At 35.2% G+C, this 20146-nt stretch overlaps 1 protein-coding gene across 6 annotated transcripts in view; it reads left to right on the top strand.

Moving 5' to 3' along the window:
• HEATR5A (HEAT repeat containing 5A) overlaps positions 1-20146 on the top strand; it is a 62231-nt gene that overhangs the window by 18815 nt on the left and 23270 nt on the right. For all 6 annotated transcript variants that reach the window (XM_088167227.1, XM_014891196.2, XM_088167230.1 and 3 more), the window contains 14 exons: positions 642-897; positions 1992-2147; positions 2849-3099; positions 5491-5602; positions 6453-6605; positions 7818-7917; positions 8608-8717; positions 12897-13060; positions 13178-13353; positions 14707-14812; positions 17107-17297; positions 17728-17887; positions 18974-19163; positions 19737-19906. In XM_088167227.1, coding sequence (XP_088023353.1) covers positions 642-897; positions 1992-2147; positions 2849-3099; positions 5491-5602; positions 6453-6605; positions 7818-7917; positions 8608-8717; positions 12897-13060; positions 13178-13353; positions 14707-14812; positions 17107-17297; positions 17728-17887; positions 18974-19163; positions 19737-19906 — 2295 coding nt within the window. The remainder of the gene's footprint in view (positions 1-641; positions 898-1991; positions 2148-2848; positions 3100-5490; positions 5603-6452; positions 6606-7817; positions 7918-8607; positions 8718-12896; positions 13061-13177; positions 13354-14706; positions 14813-17106; positions 17298-17727; positions 17888-18973; positions 19164-19736; positions 19907-20146) is intronic.

The following is a 20146-nucleotide window of genomic DNA, read 5'->3' as shown; positions in this document are numbered from 1 at the left end:
TTAGTCTTTTTATGGTACCCCCATTGCAAGGCGAACTATTAAAATTCATTGGGTTGAAGAACAGTACTCGGGGGCTGCAAATATTCCCTGATTCAGACCCTTTAATAACCAAATTTTCTCTGGGTTATGGGTTATAGTTTTGTAACATAATAGTTCTTAAAATGCATTCATACATTAAATTTGAGTTTCATGTGCAGAATGTTAAATAGCTAGAAGCTGTTGTTCAGTGAGACCAAACACAATGTTTTACATAACAAGTGCCTGTGCAGGGTAAACTGCCATTTCTCACACTCTGGAATGAGATTAAATGGGCAAGCAGCTTGAAAAAACTTATAGTCAAAGAAGACTGCAATATTACTAGTACAGAATCACAGAATATGCTGAGTTGCAAGGGACCCATAATAGTTTTGATAGTAATTTTAATTATTTTTAAAAATTAAAGTAATATTTAGATATTAAGAAGTTGCAGATACCTAAAAGTGAGAACATATGTGATTTATGGATGCATAAATGTATAAATAATTTCTGTAGTGTTCTAGTTGTCACAATATGAAGATTTAAAAAATAAGTATGTAGGATAGTTAGCAGTGAATTTTCAGATATTTTGCTCTAAAATACTTTTTTTTTAAAATCTCTTTCAGGCATATGTGGTATTTGTCTCTACATTAGGAGCACAATGGCTTGAAAGGAACTTCTCTGCCTTCCTATCACATATTCTAGATCTTGTGTCTCAGTCTCACCCCAAGGCTGTTCAGAGTGCCATGGATGCTGTCGGCTCTCGCCGCTGTGTTTCATTCATCCTTCGGGCTACAGTAGGAGGCCTGCTTGGGGAAAAGGCTCAGATTGCAGCTGCCAAGGAGATTTGTCAGGCCATCTGGAAACTGAAGAAAGTTGTAGGTATGGGTCTAACAAGATTATCGATTCAGGCCTTTGTTTTTCCTTTTTTAAGTGATTGTCCAAATACCTAATCCAGAGTCTGCAGAAATAGAATATAGAGTGCTGATTTATTACCATGATAATGCAGACGGCTTTTGATGGACTGCTTTGTTTTTAGCTTGAGCTGGTTATTTGCCTGTGTGTGTCAGTGTTTTTGTACATGTACCCATGCAATTATATACAGATTCTTTAACACTCCATTCCTGACAGATGTAATTTTAACCATTAACAAATGAAATAGTTGCAGTAATAGTATACAGACAGTATTGTAAAGTAAGTTAGGTTGGCAGATAATGCATGTCTAGTCAGATCCTGCCTGTCTGTTCAGAGCAGTTGACACTACTGAAGGTTCAAAAAAGAAGCATTTGTTCCTAGATGACAAATGAGCATTTCTCCTGGAGAAAGCAGATCTCTTGCATGATAAGGTCATGTAGACTGATTCTAGAAAAAGCCTCTGATCTTCCACCATCATCCTTCTGAAGGTTAAGAAGGAGAATCCTGGACATAACTCGTTGTCCTCTGGTGTACAGCTGCCTATTGTATCTGATTTAAATATCTAAATGTTTTATGTTTAAACAGACATAATGATTTGGGTCTGAAAAGATAAACTTTCAAAAATCATCATATTTTTCCCTCCCTCTTCATTCTGTGTCTCTGCCTTCTCGCTTGCTCTTGCAAAATTTCATTATTTTCTTCCCTTTCTTTTTTCCTATGATGCAGTAAAATCTGGCAAGCTAAATCGAAATGTGTTTTCTTCAAGTTACTTTTGGTGGGGAAGGTGATAGCACTTTTCTTGCTAGCTACTGTTGTAAAGATAAGCATTTATCCATTTATCCACACTCTTGTCCTCACAGATGTTACTACACCATCCTTTTGGTAAAAGAAATGTATTTGTCAGAGTGAAGGCAACCCTTTATGAAAACAATAATAAAAATGGTAATGGTAAAAGCTCATTTAGTAATATAAACAACTTATCTTGGCAAAAACCTTTCTCCCATCTGATTGTTTGATTTTGGGAATAATTTCATGGTGATTTTCTTGTATTGTGTTATCAGATGCTGCAATGAGTGATGGTAACTTGGAAACAAAAATTAATACAGCAGATGCAACAGCGAGTCAGCATGTGCTTGTGTGTGCACTTCAGGAACTTGGAAGTCTCATCCATGGCTTAGGAACTACAGCAGCACCATTACTGCAAGACTCCAGTTCAGGTACAAGCCCTGAAGTATTTTGTGAACCAGAGTACAAATCAAATTTATATTCGTTTGTTCACTGTGATCTTCTTTCATTTCTTATGGCTGTTCTTCTGATGCTCAGTCTCCTAACCAGGATCTTCCATATTTCTTGTATTAGTTTCTGTTTTCTTCCAATAAACTTAAAAATAAAAAGGGGGGAGGAGGGAAAGTTGACTGCCTTGCATGCTGTAGGAAAATTTCACACGTTGCTCGAAGTTCTCTGTCTTTCCTAACCTGTACAAATATGTTAATTTAAATAAAAACAAAACATCTTTATCAAATTTTACTCCTTTAAGGGTTGTATTTAAGGTCCAGCACTTCATAATGTTTATAATAAAACAGTTATATTGAGCTGGGTAACTTTATTGTTCTCATTTAGCAGCATCTATGGCATGGATTTCTGCTTCCTTAGAGAAGCTTAGAGATATTCTCTGGGCATGTTGGGGGATAACTGTTCAATATGTTAGGTTTTGTCCATAATGTTACTTTTCATCCAGGATAAGTTTTTCTAAAAAGAGCTTAATTATTTAAATTTGTTACAATTACTTAAAAATAAAAACCAGGAGAAGTATAGAAATTGGATTGTGTTATGTTTGCCAGTCCTGTGTATACATTTTTGCTTGTTTGACAATCTGCTTGCCTCTTTCTTGAGTGTGTTTATGTGTTTTACTTTTCAGGCGTCCTGGAAGCAGTAATTTCTGTCATTCTTCATCCCAGCATTTCAGTCAGACTGACAGCAGCTTGGTGTTTGCGTTGTGTTGCAGTAGCTCTGCCCTCTTATGTGTCCCTGCTGTTGGATCGCTGTGTTGAACGTCTCAGTGCACTGAAATCCTGCCCAGAAGCAGTAACTGGCTATAGTTTTGCTGTTGCCGCTTTGCTGGGTGCAGTAAAACATTGTCCTTTAGGAGTTCCACATGGAAAAGGGAAGGTATGGTCTGAATACCTCACATATAGGCTGTTCTTATATTTTTTTGCAATGGTATTTGCATGTTTTCTTTGTGACATGATCACAATACCCAGTGATACTGATGAGACACTTTGGTTCCTCAAGACTTTGAAGCATACTGTGACCCAAATAAGCATGTGTTTTTTCACATGTATCAGAAGTAGAAATTCCTGTTTCTTGGGAATGACTCTCAAGTGTACAGGTTAGTCAGTGCTCACAGCAATAACTGCAATTATGTATTATCTTGAAAATCTTTTGTCAAGTCCAGCAGATACACACTTTCATTTTGTTTTACAGAATATAACACAAATCAGCTTCTTGCATTAACTCAGTCTAATCTCACTAGTGCAGCTGGAAGATGCTGTGGTCTGAAGTTTTAAGGATATGCAGCTGTAGAAATAAAGACTGGGGGAAGGAGCTGTTTCCATCTTAATGGGAACTTCATCCACTGAGTTACTCATTTTCAGAAAACTGTGGTGGATCACAAATGTCAGCAGTACATGCTAATTTTTTGCATAATGTAGAAACTTACATTCCTTCTTCTGAAAATAACTGTTTCAGTGTTGGTGGACATTAAGAATATTCTGGACATTCAGAGTCCTGACTGATGAACTTTTCCTTGTGATTGTTGAAAGATCATGCAGAGAGAACAAAATGAATGTAGTTTGCCCACTTATATAGATAAGAAGTGCCATTCAAATACAATGCATCTAAGCAGAGCTGAAATTTCTGTTTAAACAGAGAAACCTAATTCTTAACAAAGAATTCTTTTAGAATTCCTTTTAGAGGAATATAATAGCATGAAATAAGGCTAGGGAGGAGGTATGGGAGGCCACAAAAAATATGGGAGGAACACTGTATTCTGTACTAAGCTGGCAGGGGGAAGAGCAGAACAGCTGACAAAAGCCCTTTTCTGCTCTCTCCTAGGAACACTGCCAGATTCCAGATTAGCTCCTCTTCTGAGGAGTGGAAAGAGACCAGTGTTAAATAGAGAAGTTTTGAGAAGGAAATATCAAACATAGGCAATAGTGATCTGTAGAGAAGCTGCTTTATATTAATGGATTATCTTTTCAGAGGGCAGTTAGAGTTGCAGGTGGAACCTAAAGAAAATTTTAAAATTAGTGAGTTTATATATATTTAACATTCAGTCCTATTGCTTATAATTCAGTTTTTAAAAATCCTTCAAATATAAGGCATTCCTCCTAGTACACTGAGAAAAATTGTCAGAAATGATTAAATTACATGCTTTCTAGCATGTATGCTTTACAGGTAGTTTAAATGTACTAAATTCTTAGTAATTTTTAATAGTATAACTTTAAAAGGGTACTGTTTTATTTTAGAATCAAATGTATTAACTCTATCAAGAATCTACACAAATACTTTTCTTCTTTTACAACCACCTGGTAGCATTATGGAATTAGGGAAACGAGTACTTTCAGATTGGAAGAACACTTCAAATGAAATTTATGAAGTGTAAAATTCTCAAACATTCATGAAACAAACTTTCATGTGCAACCTTTCATGACATTTTAAGTGTGAAAAAAATGATATAAGGATGTTTTCTATATGAAGCTTTTTAATGATACTTTTGATAATGACACTTCTTACTTGGAATACTGACTTTGAGCAGTTTGTTGGGAGACTGGACACAATGCAAGCTGTAAAATATTTTTTAGCGTGTGTGAAACATAATTGCAGCAAAGTGTATGCAGAGTACTTATACTATTTGTAGCCACACTGTGGTAATTGTGTGTGGACACAAGGGTGTTCCTCCATATTAGTTTTAGGTACCTTTTGGTAACAAGCAGAATCTCTCTGCATTTAGCACGTAGTGGGTACATGCAATTATTCTGGAGCAGCTAAAATAGGATTAATTCTAACTATTCTATTTTAATTTATTTATCAGTCATATCGTTTGTTGATTTGAAAAATTACCAGAGAGAATGATAGACTTTTTTCTGAAACAAGGATAAAAAGGTAATTACCACTCTCAGCCCTTCTTCCGAGCTGTAATTTATAGATGTCATGCATACCTTGTGACATAAATAGAATATCAGAACACTTCTATCCTTCTAATTCGTGCTCCTGCAGAAATTATCAGTTGTCATTTTACTGCTGATAAAAGAAAGGGTACAAAGCAGCAAAGTAACTTACCTAATACTCCAGAGAACTGCTGAAGCCATCCCAGACTAGTACTGAAGTCAGGAATTGCAACTTCATGAGCCTGAGTTTATTGCCATAGTGTAAGAGGAAGATGGCATTTTTCCTCTGGGAGCAAGAGAATAGGATAAAGCCTTACACCAAATAGTATTTAAAAAAAACAACTGGTAGTAACCAACATTTGATGGTCTGTTTTTCTCTTTTACTTTGAAGGTAATCATGACAGTAGCGGAGGATTTGTTGTGTTCTGCTTCTCAGAACAGTCGCATTTCACTGCAGAGAATGCAGGCTGGATGGCTCTTGATAGCTGCTCTCATGACATTAGGTAGTAGCTTTCTACATTTTTTCTTAACCTACATTAAGGTATATATAAGTTTGAAGTTTTGTCTAATTTTTTGCTGCAGAATAATTTTTAAAAATCCCAAAAAAAAAGAAAAACTTCGTGAGACAAAAAGTGCTATTTCTTTCAAATTTGCTCTTGATTCATTGGGAGCAATGTCTGAAAAATAGTGATTGGAGTGAGCACTTAATTAAATGTAAATAATGAATTTCAAAGTTAATCTAACCAAATGTCCTAGTGGTCATGAATAATTTTAAGATATTTGTCACAGAAAAAAAATGAGCTAATCATTTGTATTTCCCTCTTGTCACGCATTTGAAATCTTATAGAACTTCCTAAGATGTATTAATGGTCAGATTATTGACTGTGATCAGTAAATTACTAATGAAGAATATATTTTATTGGTTTTGATCATATTTTTGATGTTTTCAGGTATTACTTCTGCCCAACATCTCCAATTTTTTCTCACATTGTTATACTCAATTAACCTAAAACAAATGTTTGTTTTTCTGAACATCACTGTTTATCCTTACATCTTCTTTATGCTGGTGATCCAGCATAAAGACATATAGACAGGGTCTATACTTTGTAAAACAGAGATTGTAGTTGATTTGGTAACATACTAATAGATGTGTCAATGGGTATGTAGTTATATATGAAAATGAAGTACCAAAACAGTAAATATTTGAGAAATTACATATGAGAAGCCTGGGAAAGTGGCATATGATTTTGTTCACTCCTGTAAAGATTTCATGAACACAATAAGAAAAAAGAAGGAAAGAAAATTTAGTTTTATTAATCCTTGCATTGTCCTGACAACTGCCAACATTTACAGGTCCTGCAGTTGTCCAACATCATCTGCCACGAATGCTGTTACTGTGGAAGTGCATCTTTCCACCATCTCCTAAAGACCTAGAAATAGAGAAGACACGAGGAGATGCATTTACCTGGCAGGTAACACTGGAAGGTCGTGCTGGTGCCCTCTGTGGTAAGCAGGATTTACTGTCTTTCTCTGCATATTTGTAAATGGGCTCTTAGTTAATTTTCCTTCTGAAAGAACAAAGACATTTCATTTTGATTTTTTTCACTAGATGGTAAAGGCTATATTCACTCCCCAACATACATGCTTGTATATCAATATTTACATATAAATATATGTTTCATTTTTGTGGAAAAAACTCAACAAAATAACAACAAAAACAAACAAACAAAACTCCTCCAAAAAAACTATCCCAAGAGAGTTTTTCCTCTTCTTCTTCTAATCAGTTGATTTTCAAGCAATAAATGATAAGCAGGGAAGTTGCTTCTCTTGTTTAGCAAGCAAATTACAATAATGACTGAAGATCCAAAGCAGGGTATGTTCTGTTGTTTATACAGTCTATTGTATCTGGAAAAAACAGTGGTTCTGTTTCCTACCAGGTAACTTACTATAAGTAAAATAGAATTGGTGGGTGATTCAAACGTGTTTGTGAAAGTGGTAGGTTGCAGGTTTTTATCAAGAAATACTGTGAACTTGAGTTTCCAAGAGATTGCCACAGTGATCTTCAAATATTTAATGTATTGCAATGTTGTATTCTAGAGTACTAAAGGGTACTTTGCTTTCCAGAAATGGGTATCCTGGTATAGTAAGCACCCCTTAATAGTGAAAAGCTTTCATTATTAAGATACATCACAAAGTGTGGAATTCAATAGTAATTTCGTTTCAGAACTACCTAAACAATTAGCCTTTAAATATTTTTTCTTTAGAAAATAAGTATTTAATACAGTATATTCTCTAGGTTCTTTTGGAAATTAAACTCAAGTTTAGTTTTCTGTAAATTATATACATTTTCATTGGCTCTTAGAGTACAGTAATTGAACTAAAATTTAATGGAAAACTAGTAAAGTAAGCCATAGGTTACTTGATCATCTCCTATTTTCTTTTTATTATTATTATGGAATTATCATGAAGTTAAGTTACATACCATCACTTAGTTCATAAGAAAATGCAAAAATAAATTGCATTTATGTATGCAATTAGAAGTCAGGATATAAATGTCCAAGCTGAGACACTAAGTGCATCAGACTTTTTTTCATCTCTACTTTTATACATTATTAGTGAATTAGTGATTAGTAGTAATGTAATTACTTTGTTAATGTGATTTCTTTTTTCTTCAACGTATCTCACACTAAGTACTTTGAAATCCAATTCTTCTTGTAGCTATTAAAAGCTTTGTTTCCCACTGTGCTGGTCTTCTTACGGATGAAGTTGTTCAGAGACTTCTACCTCCTCTCCCAAGCGCTGTTGATTTATTGACACAGTAAGTCTGTGTGTAAAACTGTTATTTGAAAAAGCAAGAGTAATCTGTATTCGATTAGTGCACTTTATAAGTAACTTTCTTTTCAAGGAACAAAAATCAGAGTTCATGTGGTTGCAGATTCCAGTGTCGTGTGGAAAATCTAAGGAGGACTTTCTTGCAAGGGTTTTTTTTAAGTTAGTTTTTATATATTGCTTTTTTAATTAAACATACACATTTGGATTTATATGCCATTATTTTTTATTAAATAAGAAACGAAGTTCAAGGAAAAACATCTTTTAGACATGGATTTTCTTTTGTATTTAATTTCAGATCTAAGTTGGAAAGGGTTTTATTAAACATTTGCCTTTTGAATACAGAAGAACTTTTAATGGATTTAGTTTCTAAGCTCTAACTTAGAGAAATATATCCACAGAAGTTTGTTGTCATAAATATAGATACAATCAATGGAAATAGAAAGCTTGTTTATTTCTCTAGTATTAAATGAAAATAACGCTTGGAAATGGACAGCAGGTACTCTGTCAGAACATGTGAAATAAATTGGTTTGTTTTTACTATTACATGCTTCTAGTACTTCTTATGTACTTCTAGTATGAAGTATGATTTTAAAAGTATTCATTAGTGTGGTACAACTGGGGTATTACATAAAACTTGAAGTCCTTACTAACTCTGATGTGCTTTTTATATTTTAAGGCTTTCTTCAATATATAAATCATATGGAAATTCCTTAAAAACACCATCAACAGTTTACAGACAGAAACTTTATGAATTACTAGCAGTATTACCTCCAAAGGCCTACGAAGGTATGTATTTCCATACAAGGAGAAATCCATTAAAAATACTATGGGCTCATTTTTAAGTTTTTGTCCAACTCTTATTCAGCCAGCAATAATTAGTTCCACCTTTTCTAAAGACAAATTGCATTCCCTCTATATAAGTTTGATGAATTGTAGCAAAGTCACTGTGGTTTTGAAAAGCTAATGTTCATGGTATTTTTTCCCTTCTAATACCAGTACAGACCTCTGTTACAAATAGACACTTTTCCTCTATTTTTGGTTGAAACTTGAAGTTAGACAATGTTTCAATTTCCAACTAGCTGAAAAATTTATTTTCTTTAATGCCTGTTTTACTTTTCCACTAAATCCTAATTTCCAAAGGTGTATTTTCAGCTTAAACTAATTGCATATAGACCATTGAAAGAATTCAAATTAATTGATTTAACTAAGCGTATGTTACAGATATATTAATCTGATCCTGTGCAGATTGTGGATAAAAGGTTTGTATTTAAAGAACAATTTCAAAAAATCTGGGGATTGACTTACTTTTTACAGGAGAACATAGCAAAAACAATCTAGGCTTTTGATCCATTAGCTATGCACAGTTGTTGGATGGGTCTAACTTTCAGCTAAAATATTTAATATCTTCATTGTCTTTAAACCATTTGCTGTGTACAGTAGCTTATGGACTGCACTAAGAAACCATAGTGTTTTTGTCAGCTGTAAGGAGAAGTACAGAGTATCCTTCAGGACAGAGACAATATGGAGCAGCCATGCTCTGAATTAGCTGTGTCCTCTGTATCTTGGAGGGAATCCTTACTCAAAAATCTGCTCCATCTAGTGGTAACTGCTAAGAGAATCGGGACAAATCCCTGACCTGTGCCTTAAAGCTGTTGTCACATTAGAAGTATGTATATCATGAAGCATTGTGTATAATACTTATTTCTGACTGAAAATGACACCTCCACCCCTGAGAACAAGTCATTCCTTTTGTTCTTGTATTACAGGAGCGACATGTTACAGAATACAAATGTTTTGATATGGTTGGGTTTGGCTGTTTCTTGATGTTTTGGGGATTTTTGCATATGTTCTAACTTCATTGAAAATAGAGGGTTTTACAGTGTGACCTGCAAAATGTACCTCTTATGAGAGAGCAGCCTAGCTGAGGATGCTGCATTCTAGTACAAGAAATAAATAAAAGGCTTGAAAAATTTGTTATATATTAGTGGGCACCCTGCTGAAATCTTTGAAAATAGCCTTAGAATCGAAACAGTAATTTGATAGGTGTAGTCTCAGGATGTCCACTTATATGTAATACAGCAGTATGAGAGTAGGGAGGGAATGGCAATGCATACATTGCCAGAACTTATTTTTATATACCTTTACAAATAGGTATGCATCATTTAAAAATGCAATGAAAAGTTTCTAAGGTAAAACTTGAAACAAATACCATTCTTTCCCTATTATTTCCAGTATGATAGCTTCATGCAGAAACTGTATGTCTTTCCAGATACTGGGAATTTTAAAAATAAATCGTTTGGGGAAACAATATCACTATGAAACTCAGGATGTTTTTTTCAATTTCTAAATTTAGTCATTACGAATAGGAATGATATTAGGAGTACTCTTGTGTTGCACAGCAGGGCTCATTTTACATGGCTCAGAGTGACACACTGATGGAGAAGCTTTCACTACTTCATGGCTTTATTTCTTCTGTATTTGTTTTCTTCAGTCCAGGTAGTTAGCCACATGATAGAAATCAAGTAAGTTGTTTCTTTTTGAGAAAATTGATGATGGAAACATTTACCAGGAGTTGTAACTCAAGCTTTTAGTATTTGTAAATAATGTGCAAAACTTCCTTTCTTTAGGACAAGAGGAACAAAAGAAAATATCCAAGAAAATAAACAGTTGAAAACAGACTATTCATATACCCAAGCTTCTTTGTCAATGCATGCCTTTAGATTTCTGAGGCCTGGGATACTATGGCTTGTTTAGGTTCTGCTTGGTCCTTTACTGCTTACTTTCTGCCTCATTGATGGTTTTTTTGCTGCTTTCTGTCATCATTAAAAATCATATCTACTCAAACAGCAAAATTTTACAGTTTTACCATGAGTGTGCATGAATCATAATTGATTTTTTTCATTATTTCAGCAGTGACAGATATGAGAAGAACATATTAGGTAAACTTGAACATCGGTGAAATACATTTAACATGTTTTAGTTGCTGTCTTCCATTGGTATGAATGGATAAGACTTGTAATTTATCTAATCCAAAGTATGAACTTTTTAAGCTGAGGAAAGCTGGTTGTAAGATGAAAAATCATATTTATGATCATATTCATGTGTCATTAGTTTTGGATTATAATGTGCTCGTGTTTTCAAGGATCAACATTTATTTCTTGTGAGTTAATATAAAAGGTTTTGTATTGTCCAAATTGAAAACTTCACAAAAATAATTTCAGTAGCTTGAATTCTGTTAGATATCTTGATGTTTTCTGTTGTCTGAAATTAATATGTTTTGTCAGACAACTCATTAGGATTCTTTTCGTTCCTCAGCTTTTTGTGTTTGTTATGCTCCACTGTTTAAACCATAAAATTGAATACAGGCATTCACTTCTCTTTCTTAATAGGATGAGATGAATAGCTAGAATGCTGAAGCAGTATTCTGGCTTAAAATTTTGAGCTGCTTTACATTGAGGTAATATTGTTTGAAGTGTTGAGGATTGCCAGCTGTCTGGGACTAAAATGAACCTTTATTTGGTTAAAAAATGCTGGGCATTTCCATGAAATTTTATTTCAAAAGCTGGTATTTTTCATAGGAAGGGGATTTTGAAAAGAAATTTCGTCATGATGAGTAATAATGAAAGAACAGTTTCTAGTTGTTAACTATTGTAGGTTTTTTAAAGGCTCAATTTCTAATTCCTTTCACACGTTATCTATGCACCTTGCAATATATTTGATAGTGCAAACATTTTGTAATTAGATTTGAGTAAAGAATTTCGGAAAAATTACATACTTGCTTAATTAATTAGGGAGGGAGGCAAAGCAAAAGATGCTTGCAGGGGAGACAGGCTGGTAGGGTCAGGAGTTTGATGGGGAGGGGTAAGTCAGCTTCTCAGAATAGATTCTGTTTCCAGGAAGGGTTAAGTAGCTGGTTGCAGCTACCAGCTCTAACTATGCTAATAACTCTGCTTGTGGTCATGAGGTGCTGAAAACTGTGTTGTCCCACTTTTTGAAACTTCCACGTGTTGAAAAATTATAAGCAACTTCAGTGCAAACATGTAATTGTGTTATCAGCTAACAACAAAACTGAATGCAAGGAATTGGACGTGTGGTGTTGAGCGCCCATCTCTCCCCCTCTCCACTTCTTAGTGCTGATAATTTCCAATTCATGAGGACTTGACTTTTCAGTCTTAATGCTCTGGAGCTAGATTCTTACATAACATTTGTATAAGGACTGAGTACTTTGTTAAGATCCGTTCTGCAGTGTTTTTCAACACAATTACAAGCCAGTCGTTTCTCATTACATACTGGAAATGTTCTCTCACTACAAAAACTATTTTAATGACCTGAAAAATCTGACTCAAAATGCCTAGTGTTGTTTTTTTTTTAATTATGTACAACCTTGACAGAAATCTTATGTGCAAAAATATGTGGAAGTTTCAACTACCAGTGAAATTTATCATAATGTAGCTTACAATAAACTCCTCCTGCTTTGTTTTTTGCATGCAAACGCATAAAATGGGGACTGCATTCATCAGCTTTTGCTTGTTTATCGAAGCTATGGATGTTTTAAATTACTTCTGCTTGCCAAGTTCAAGTATCCCTTTGTGATTACATAATACATTCCACAGCATTAATTTTCAGGAAATAGAAGAAAATTTCGCTGTGTTCATAAGTACTATTTCCCCTCTACTTTATTTGGAAATGCAACTAATTTACTGGCTTACCAGTTGTATGGCATTATGCCTTCTGTAAAGAAAAAAGTCTCTGTTTTTCAGCTTCTAGATTGCTGTGGGTGCTTAGCTTGCTTATGTCAGGTACTGCTCTGTGCCCCTCTAACAGAGTCTTCTCCAATTAACTATTTGAAAACTAAAGAGAAATGTTATATGAATGTTACTTTTTCAGTATAAATATACTGCTCCCAAAGTTGCTTGTGGCAAGTAACTAACAATAGGTTTGAATATTTTTTTCTTTAATTTAAAGGAAACATCAGTGCTGTTCTGAAAGAGTTAGTGACTGACTTGACTGTCGCAGATAGCCAGATTGATGCTTCTGCATTCTTGCTTCCATCCCTCTGTCATGAGAATGATCTCCTTTTACTTGGTCCCTTACTGCAGGAGACTGACCACCGATTTATTGAAGAGCAGGTACTTTTTGTTCTCTTATAAAGGTATTACTGTATTCTCATACAGTTGTAGTTATTTAGGTCAGTGATCATTTAGATTTGGTAAAAAATATGCATATCACTCTTTTCCTTCTTACAGCTCCTTTTAGGTAACAGCATAGCTGGTGGCAGCCTGGAGTATGACCCTTACTCAATTTATGAGAAATTTGCAAAAGGGGATTCAGTACCTAAACCACTACCTCCTGCATTATCTGTTGTCAATGCAGCAACTCGACTTTTTGGAGTTATGTTTTCCCACATAGCAGAATCTCACAGGTAAAGTAGTAACTGTAACTGCTGGGGAATTTAGGAGATCTTGTAACATGGTGACAGTGTTTTAATTGAATGCTGAAGAAAACAGTTCTGAAAAACTAATGAATTGCGTAAGTGGAATCTTTATCTGAATAGCAGAATTCAGACCACCAAATTATTGGACTTTTCTCTTTAAAGTTACTGACAATAACAAGGCACATCCAGCAAGATGTTACTATTCTATCAAATCTGTGGACCAAGAAAAATAATGTTCTGTTTTGATAGCCAGATCAAAATGAAAGCTATTTTTAGAGGTATTACATAATTTTTGTGGTGCTTAATACATAATACATTCTTTATAAAAAGTGGATGGGGAGAAGCAAGAGTTCGTGTCTGAACACAGTTCTGTCAAGGTACAAGTATGCTTGAAAGAGATCAAGCACTTCTCTTGGGTTTTTTTTTCCTATGTATTTTCTCACTGCATACCTGGCATTTTGGTTTGTTTCACATTTATAAGCACATTGATTGCTAAAGCATAAAACTCCTGAAGATTTTTGCATGTGGTTGTAATATTTTTGAATGCAGCTTTAGAGCAGATGAATTATTTTAAAAGTAAATAGCTTTATATTTTCAAAGCCTGCTGTAGTTAGTCATCGATCATTAGATCATGATCAGTGTAGCTGGTGATGGTTTTATAGCTTCCTGTGTGGGATAAAATGTTTAGTCTTCATGAGTCCTGAGTCTTGATGTCTTCACAATGTTGAATGCTTGGGGTTTAGTCTAAGTTCTAGGCGGCTGTTTATATATGAGAATACCTGCCAATAAAACTGCCTCATGATTTATTTGTTCTTCTGACCTGCCTATACTTCTTTATTCTGTCTTCATTGACTGCTTTTATCGTGGATTTTTTTTGTCTTTGTTTTTTTTTACTCCATCTGTCACCAGCTTGCTGGTTGGTTTTCTTCACTTGTTTCTCAAGACTTGAATTAATTGCTGCAGACAAATGCATTTTCATTTCTTTTCCCTTTGCTTCCCCCTTTCTCAATTGGAAGTCAAAATGCATTATTCCCATACATAGTTCCTTTTAATAATATCTGTTCAATGTTACATAGCTGTAAGTGATTATCTCTGAATACATATAAGGAAACAAATGTTTAAAAGTTCATGTTCATATATGGAGGTTCATATTCTAATGTGGAATACACTTTTTTTTGTGGTAGTAGACAAGGATGCCAGTTGAAGGAAAATGTTCAAGTATTGGTTTGTTCCACTTCTGGTTTTATATGTAGATTTTGTTACAGATTTTAAAATTTAAAAAAAGCTTGATTAATTTCCTTAATTTTCAATCATGTGGTTTCTTTTCGGTTTTTGTTTAAGGCTCCAGGTGTTAGAACAGTTGTTGAATTCCATAAAGCAAACAAAAGGATCTCGACAACAAATAGTGCAACTACATGTTGTGTCAGCCTTTTCTACTTCCTTAAAGGTAAATCTGCTCTCTCTCTCCTTTGTTTCCTCTCCTTTGTTTCTCTTTCTCTCTCTGTTACTGAATCATGGCATCTCTTGGTTCAAATAGATAATTGCTGTGGTTTAAACCCATCCATACAGCCACTTACTTACTCCCCCCCACAGTGGTATGGGGGAAAGAATTGCAAGAGTAAAAGTGAAAAAACTCCTGGGTTAAGATAAAGACAGTTTAATAGGGAAAGCAAAAGCCATGCACACAAGCAAATCTAAACAAGGAATTCATTTCCTGCTTCCCATCAGCAGGCAGGTGCTCAGCTGTTTCCAGGAAAGCAGGGCTCTGCCGTGCCTGGCAGTCACTTGGGAAGACAAAAACTATCACTCCAAACATTCCCTTGCCTCCTCCCAGCTTTACATGCTGAGCATGATTCCATGTTAAAGGAAAAGCTGCTGCTGGAGCATTCTCACTCTGTTTGAGGAGTCACACACAGACCACCCAAGACTTTTAACCTCTGGGACAGGAGCCCTTTGCAGCTGGCAGCCCCAGTGAGCAGAGACGTGTCCCCTTTGTCTCTTCATTGTCACATACAGTCACTCTCTGGTGTGCTTTCTCCTTCTTACAGCTTGACTCTGGATTTCCTGTAGCAGAGTATCAGGCATCAAATTTATAAAACTCTGTTGTTTAGAAGAGTTATACAGCAGCAGGTCAGCTCAAACTGGGTCCTTCTGGAGGGGTACTCAGAGCAAAAATCCCTAGGCAATTATACCCTTATGATTTATGCATCTACCCTTCATATGCTCTTTACATGCCTTGCATATGTCTCTGGGTCCAGTGGTGATTTTTGGTAAGGGGTCTTCTAATACATTATTGAGTTCTTTCCCTCTGTCTGTGCATGTAGGCGGTTCTTGAGGAATTGCAGCTTCTGCTGTCCTGATCTTCTGGTTTCCATTTCTGATGCATCTGCTCTCTGGCAGAGCACAGAAAACTAAAAAAGCCCTACACTTCGGATAACCATTACATAGCAACAATTAAAATATCAGTGTGTTATCAATGTTCTTGTGCTAAAGACAAAACAAAGTATTGAACTACCTACTAGGAAAATTACTCAAAAAATTAACTCCATTCCAGATGAAAACATCTCTAGACCTGAGTTCAGATCTATGGGCCCAAGGCTTTATTTAAACCAGCTACTTATGCTGAACCAGTAAAGCTGGGCAAACAACATCCTAAGTCACTGAGTATTTTACCTCTATGTAACTCATTTTACTTAAAACTTATTTATGCTAGACAGCTATCTCTTGACAGCCATGTGGTATGGAATCTCCCTCTGGTCCATTGGGGTCATCTATCTCAGCTGTGTTTCCTCCGAGTTCCTTGTGTACCCCCACTCTGCTCACTGGTGGGGTGGCACAAGAAGCAGAAAAGGCCTTGGCTCTGTGTAAGCACTGCTCAGCAATAATGAAACATCTCAGTATTGTCAACCCTATGTTCAGCACAAACCCAAAACATGGCACCATGCAAGCTAATGTGAAGAAAATTAACTCTACCCCAGTCCAAACCAGTACAGTACACAGAAGTTTTTGTTTTGATTAATAATCAAGGTGATCAGTAATATTTTCTGTGGTAATATATTGTTTTGTGATGTTGTAGCTTTCTTGAGTGCAAATGAATCACTGTTTAATTTTTTCCCCTTTTCTAATATTAGTTTTAGGGAAACCTGTTCTAATACACTCTGGTGTACTAGCATCCGTACTAGTGTCATTCAAATATGAGAGATATGGAAAAATTCTCTTAGTATAATTTCTGTCTTTGTCACTGTCTTTTGTATTTCTTACTGTATAAATAGAAAAGTAACAATTGGTAAAATTAAGTGATCTCATCATTATCTGGTATTGTTCATTTTCCCTGATGCTTTATTTTTATTTTCCTCTGTTGATGTGCAGTTTTCATTCTTCTCATCTTAAGCAAATGTTTTGGAATGCAATTTTTTTTTGTGTTATTCTCTTCTCACTGGTTTTCTTCTTGATATTATTTCCTGAATTTTGTGCTAATATGTTGGTTTATCTGGTTCTACTGCAATTTATCCAGTATTTCCTAAAATCATAATGTTGATGCTATAATGTTGTGCTGTGAGGTACAGTTATGTAGTGTTAAACATCTAACTCTCATAACAGCAAATTGAAAGAGAGGAATTTCTCTGACAAAGAGGAAGAAAATCAAAATCCTTCTGCAGGTCTTGTATTTTTTGCATGACTGACAGAAAAGCACACTCTGATACTGTCTAACTGTTCAATATATGTAATGTCTATTTTTAGCACTTGGCTAACTGCAAGGGAAGTTTAGGTTCAGAAGAAGTTAGAAGATCTGGCCTGATGTTGATAATGGGTGCCTTGGAAAGCAATAATCCACTCCTAAGATGTGCTGCTGCAGAGTGTTTGGCCAGGCTGGCCCAGGTGGTTTCTGATGGTGCCTTCACTGCTGGATTAGCGCAAGTCAGTTTTGACAAGTAAGTTCACAATAAGCATGAAAAGATTCTGCTCGAGTTTATAAAATCTTTGAGAAATCTACGTGACACCTATTATGATAATTTTTGAAAGCTGGTTTCCTTCATGAATTTGATGTCACTTCAGAAATTAACAGAAAAAAGCACTGCCTGAATTCTGCATGTATTTCTTAGTGTAAGACTAATTAAACAAGAATGTAGACTTTCAAATGAATTAAATTGGCTGCTGTTCTAGCAACATCATTTAAGTGTATCTAAAATATTTTTGGTGCTTTCTTCAGATAAGAGACAATATATGAACTTAGAATTTTGGGAATAAAACAGTGTAATAAATTTGTTTGCTGATTATATACAAAAAATTTCATTTGTAGGTGTGCTTATTGCATAGTAAAAGTCTTGGTGATTAAACTAACAGCTTTCTTTCAATTAATAGGCTAAAATCTGCTAGGGATGTGGTATCAAGAACAGGTCATTCTTTGGCTCTGGGATGTCTGTATAGGTACCTAGGAGGAATAGGTTCTACTCAGCACCTGAATGCATGTGTTGGAATCCTTTATACTTTGTCTCAGGACAGTACTTCTCCTGATGTACAGGTACTTGTCACTTATATAAAATATTATGTTACAAATTAACTGCATTCTATTCTGGAGTCTAAGGTTCTTTTTCTTGCAAGAAGAGCTCGTAGGCTTACCTCACAGGTAATGGCTGTGGCAGCAAAGGCCGTGTAGAAGACTGCTGCTCAAAATCCACCTTCAGCAGCTTCCATAGCAAGAGCTATGATGAGATGTGGGAGGTTCTTATTCAGTGATCTGTAAGACTGATAAGACTCACTTGAAAAACAGTATCTGATGTTTTAGGGATTGATTTGTTTCATATTCACCTATATCTTGACTTTGACTAGATAGTACTTTGGGTTTTCTGTTTATGAGGGAATTTTTTTTGTTTGTGTCAGTTGTTGTCTCTTTTATGGTGTTTATCTCACAGCATATTTTGTTGAAAGGTCATACAGTAAATAGAAGGGATTTATGGCCTGAATGCTGTAGAACTTGGTGGATATACATCCTTGAGTAAGACAAAAAATTTTGAAGAATAATTAATGTTATTTCTGTTGCTAAAACTGTTATCTATCAGAATAGCTTTGAGACGTTTAGTGTATTTAATGTATTTGTTTAAATATCAGTTAAAGAATTTTTAAAGGTTTTTCCACAATATCTTTGCACAAAGAGGAACTGCTTATTGACATGAAACAAATGTGGCTATTGGTGCAAAGGATCTGTGACTACAAACAATAGGTTATTTCAGAAACTCTAGTATTTTTTCACAATTCTGTTCTTGCAAAAGCAACTGTAAGAAATGTTTGAAATAATAGAATATAATAAAGGAATAATAAACACTGTTAAACTAATTTACTATTACATTCACTTTTTTATTAACAATGACAAATTTTAAATAATTGTTTTATTGCATAACATGCAGTTCCTTGTAAAATATTCAAAATGGCTTGCTCAACATCTGATCCATAAAGTTTCTTTATATAACCTCTCTTTAGGTTCCTTTGGAACCTAAAAGTGCAACTTCTATTACACTTCATCACTGAATTTCACTTTTAACTATAAAATTTTTAAAAGGCCTTATGTATATCATATAGAGATTACATTCCTGCTTCTCTTATTTTACAGGCATGGGCACTACACTCTCTGTCCCTAGTAGTAGATCTGGCTGGGCCCTTGTATCACGTGCATGTGGAACCTACCTTATCTCTTGTTCTCATGTTGTTGTTGAGTGTGCCTCCGGCTTACTCTGAAGTTCATCAAAGCCTTGGTCGCTGTTTAAATGCACTTATTACCTCTCTGGGCCCTGAGCTGCAAGGTATAGAACATAGAAACGTGTCAGCTTGCTTTGCTGTAGCAACCAAATTGCTAAACACTGAATGTGTGTGATTGCAGTTGTAACAAGTAAGCAGATCTAAGTTTCTTTGCCTAGTTGTAAGACAATATTTCATAGGCCATGACTTTATGCATTCAAGATGACATGAGTGCTAGTTTTCCAGAAATAGTGCCTCTTGGCATAATTTCCTTTGTTTGAACTGGTTCTCTGACCCTTGACTTGGGCTGAAATTTAAATTAATTTTACATTTTACATTTCTTATACTCTTACACCTTATAATTCCAGCATGAGAATGGAAGGTGTTCATATTTTAAGGGTTAGAAGCCTGCCTATGTCTTAGTTATGATGCAGACATTTAAAATTTGCATCTAAATCACCAGAGGGCAATGTGATCACTAGTCATTGATATCAAAGTATAGCACAGATACAAGGATCAGCCTTTAGGAGGATGAACGTTCTGACCGTCTTGGGAAAAAGACAGGTTATCATGTTAATTAAAAATAAATATATGTTTTAAAAACAACAAAAAACCCACCTTCTTTATTCTCAATATAGGCAGCAGTACAGCAGTGTCAGCCTTAAGGACGTCCTGCCTTTTGGGCTGTGCAGTGATGCAGGATAATCCTGACTGCCTTGTTCAAGCTCAGGCCATCTCTTGCCTTCAGCAGCTTCACATGTTTGCTCCTCGACACGTCAACTTGTCTAACCTTGTTAGCTGCCTCTGTGTGAGTATATATTTACTAGTTTATATCCTATTATTTTAAAATCTGTTCATATTTTTCATAAACACTTAAAAAATGCAGATGTTTCTTTAAGCAGAGAAACTGATCATTTTGTAGGCGTGAGGTGTTTCATGTTCTCCTACAGGCAAGTATTCTGTATTTCTTTTTTCCCCCTCAGTTTCTGCTTCTCCTTTACAAGATGAGCACATTCTGTAGAAATCTTGGCCTTCTGAACTGCTTGCA

Source organism: Sturnus vulgaris, chromosome 6 (genome assembly GCF_052056855.1).
Source record: "Sturnus vulgaris isolate bStuVul1 chromosome 6, bStuVul1.hap1, whole genome shotgun sequence".
Classification (NCBI taxonomy): Eukaryota; Metazoa; Chordata; class Aves; order Passeriformes; family Sturnidae; genus Sturnus; species Sturnus vulgaris.
The sequence above is the reverse complement of the archived record's forward strand: the minus strand, read 5'-3'. Positions and strand labels throughout refer to the sequence as shown.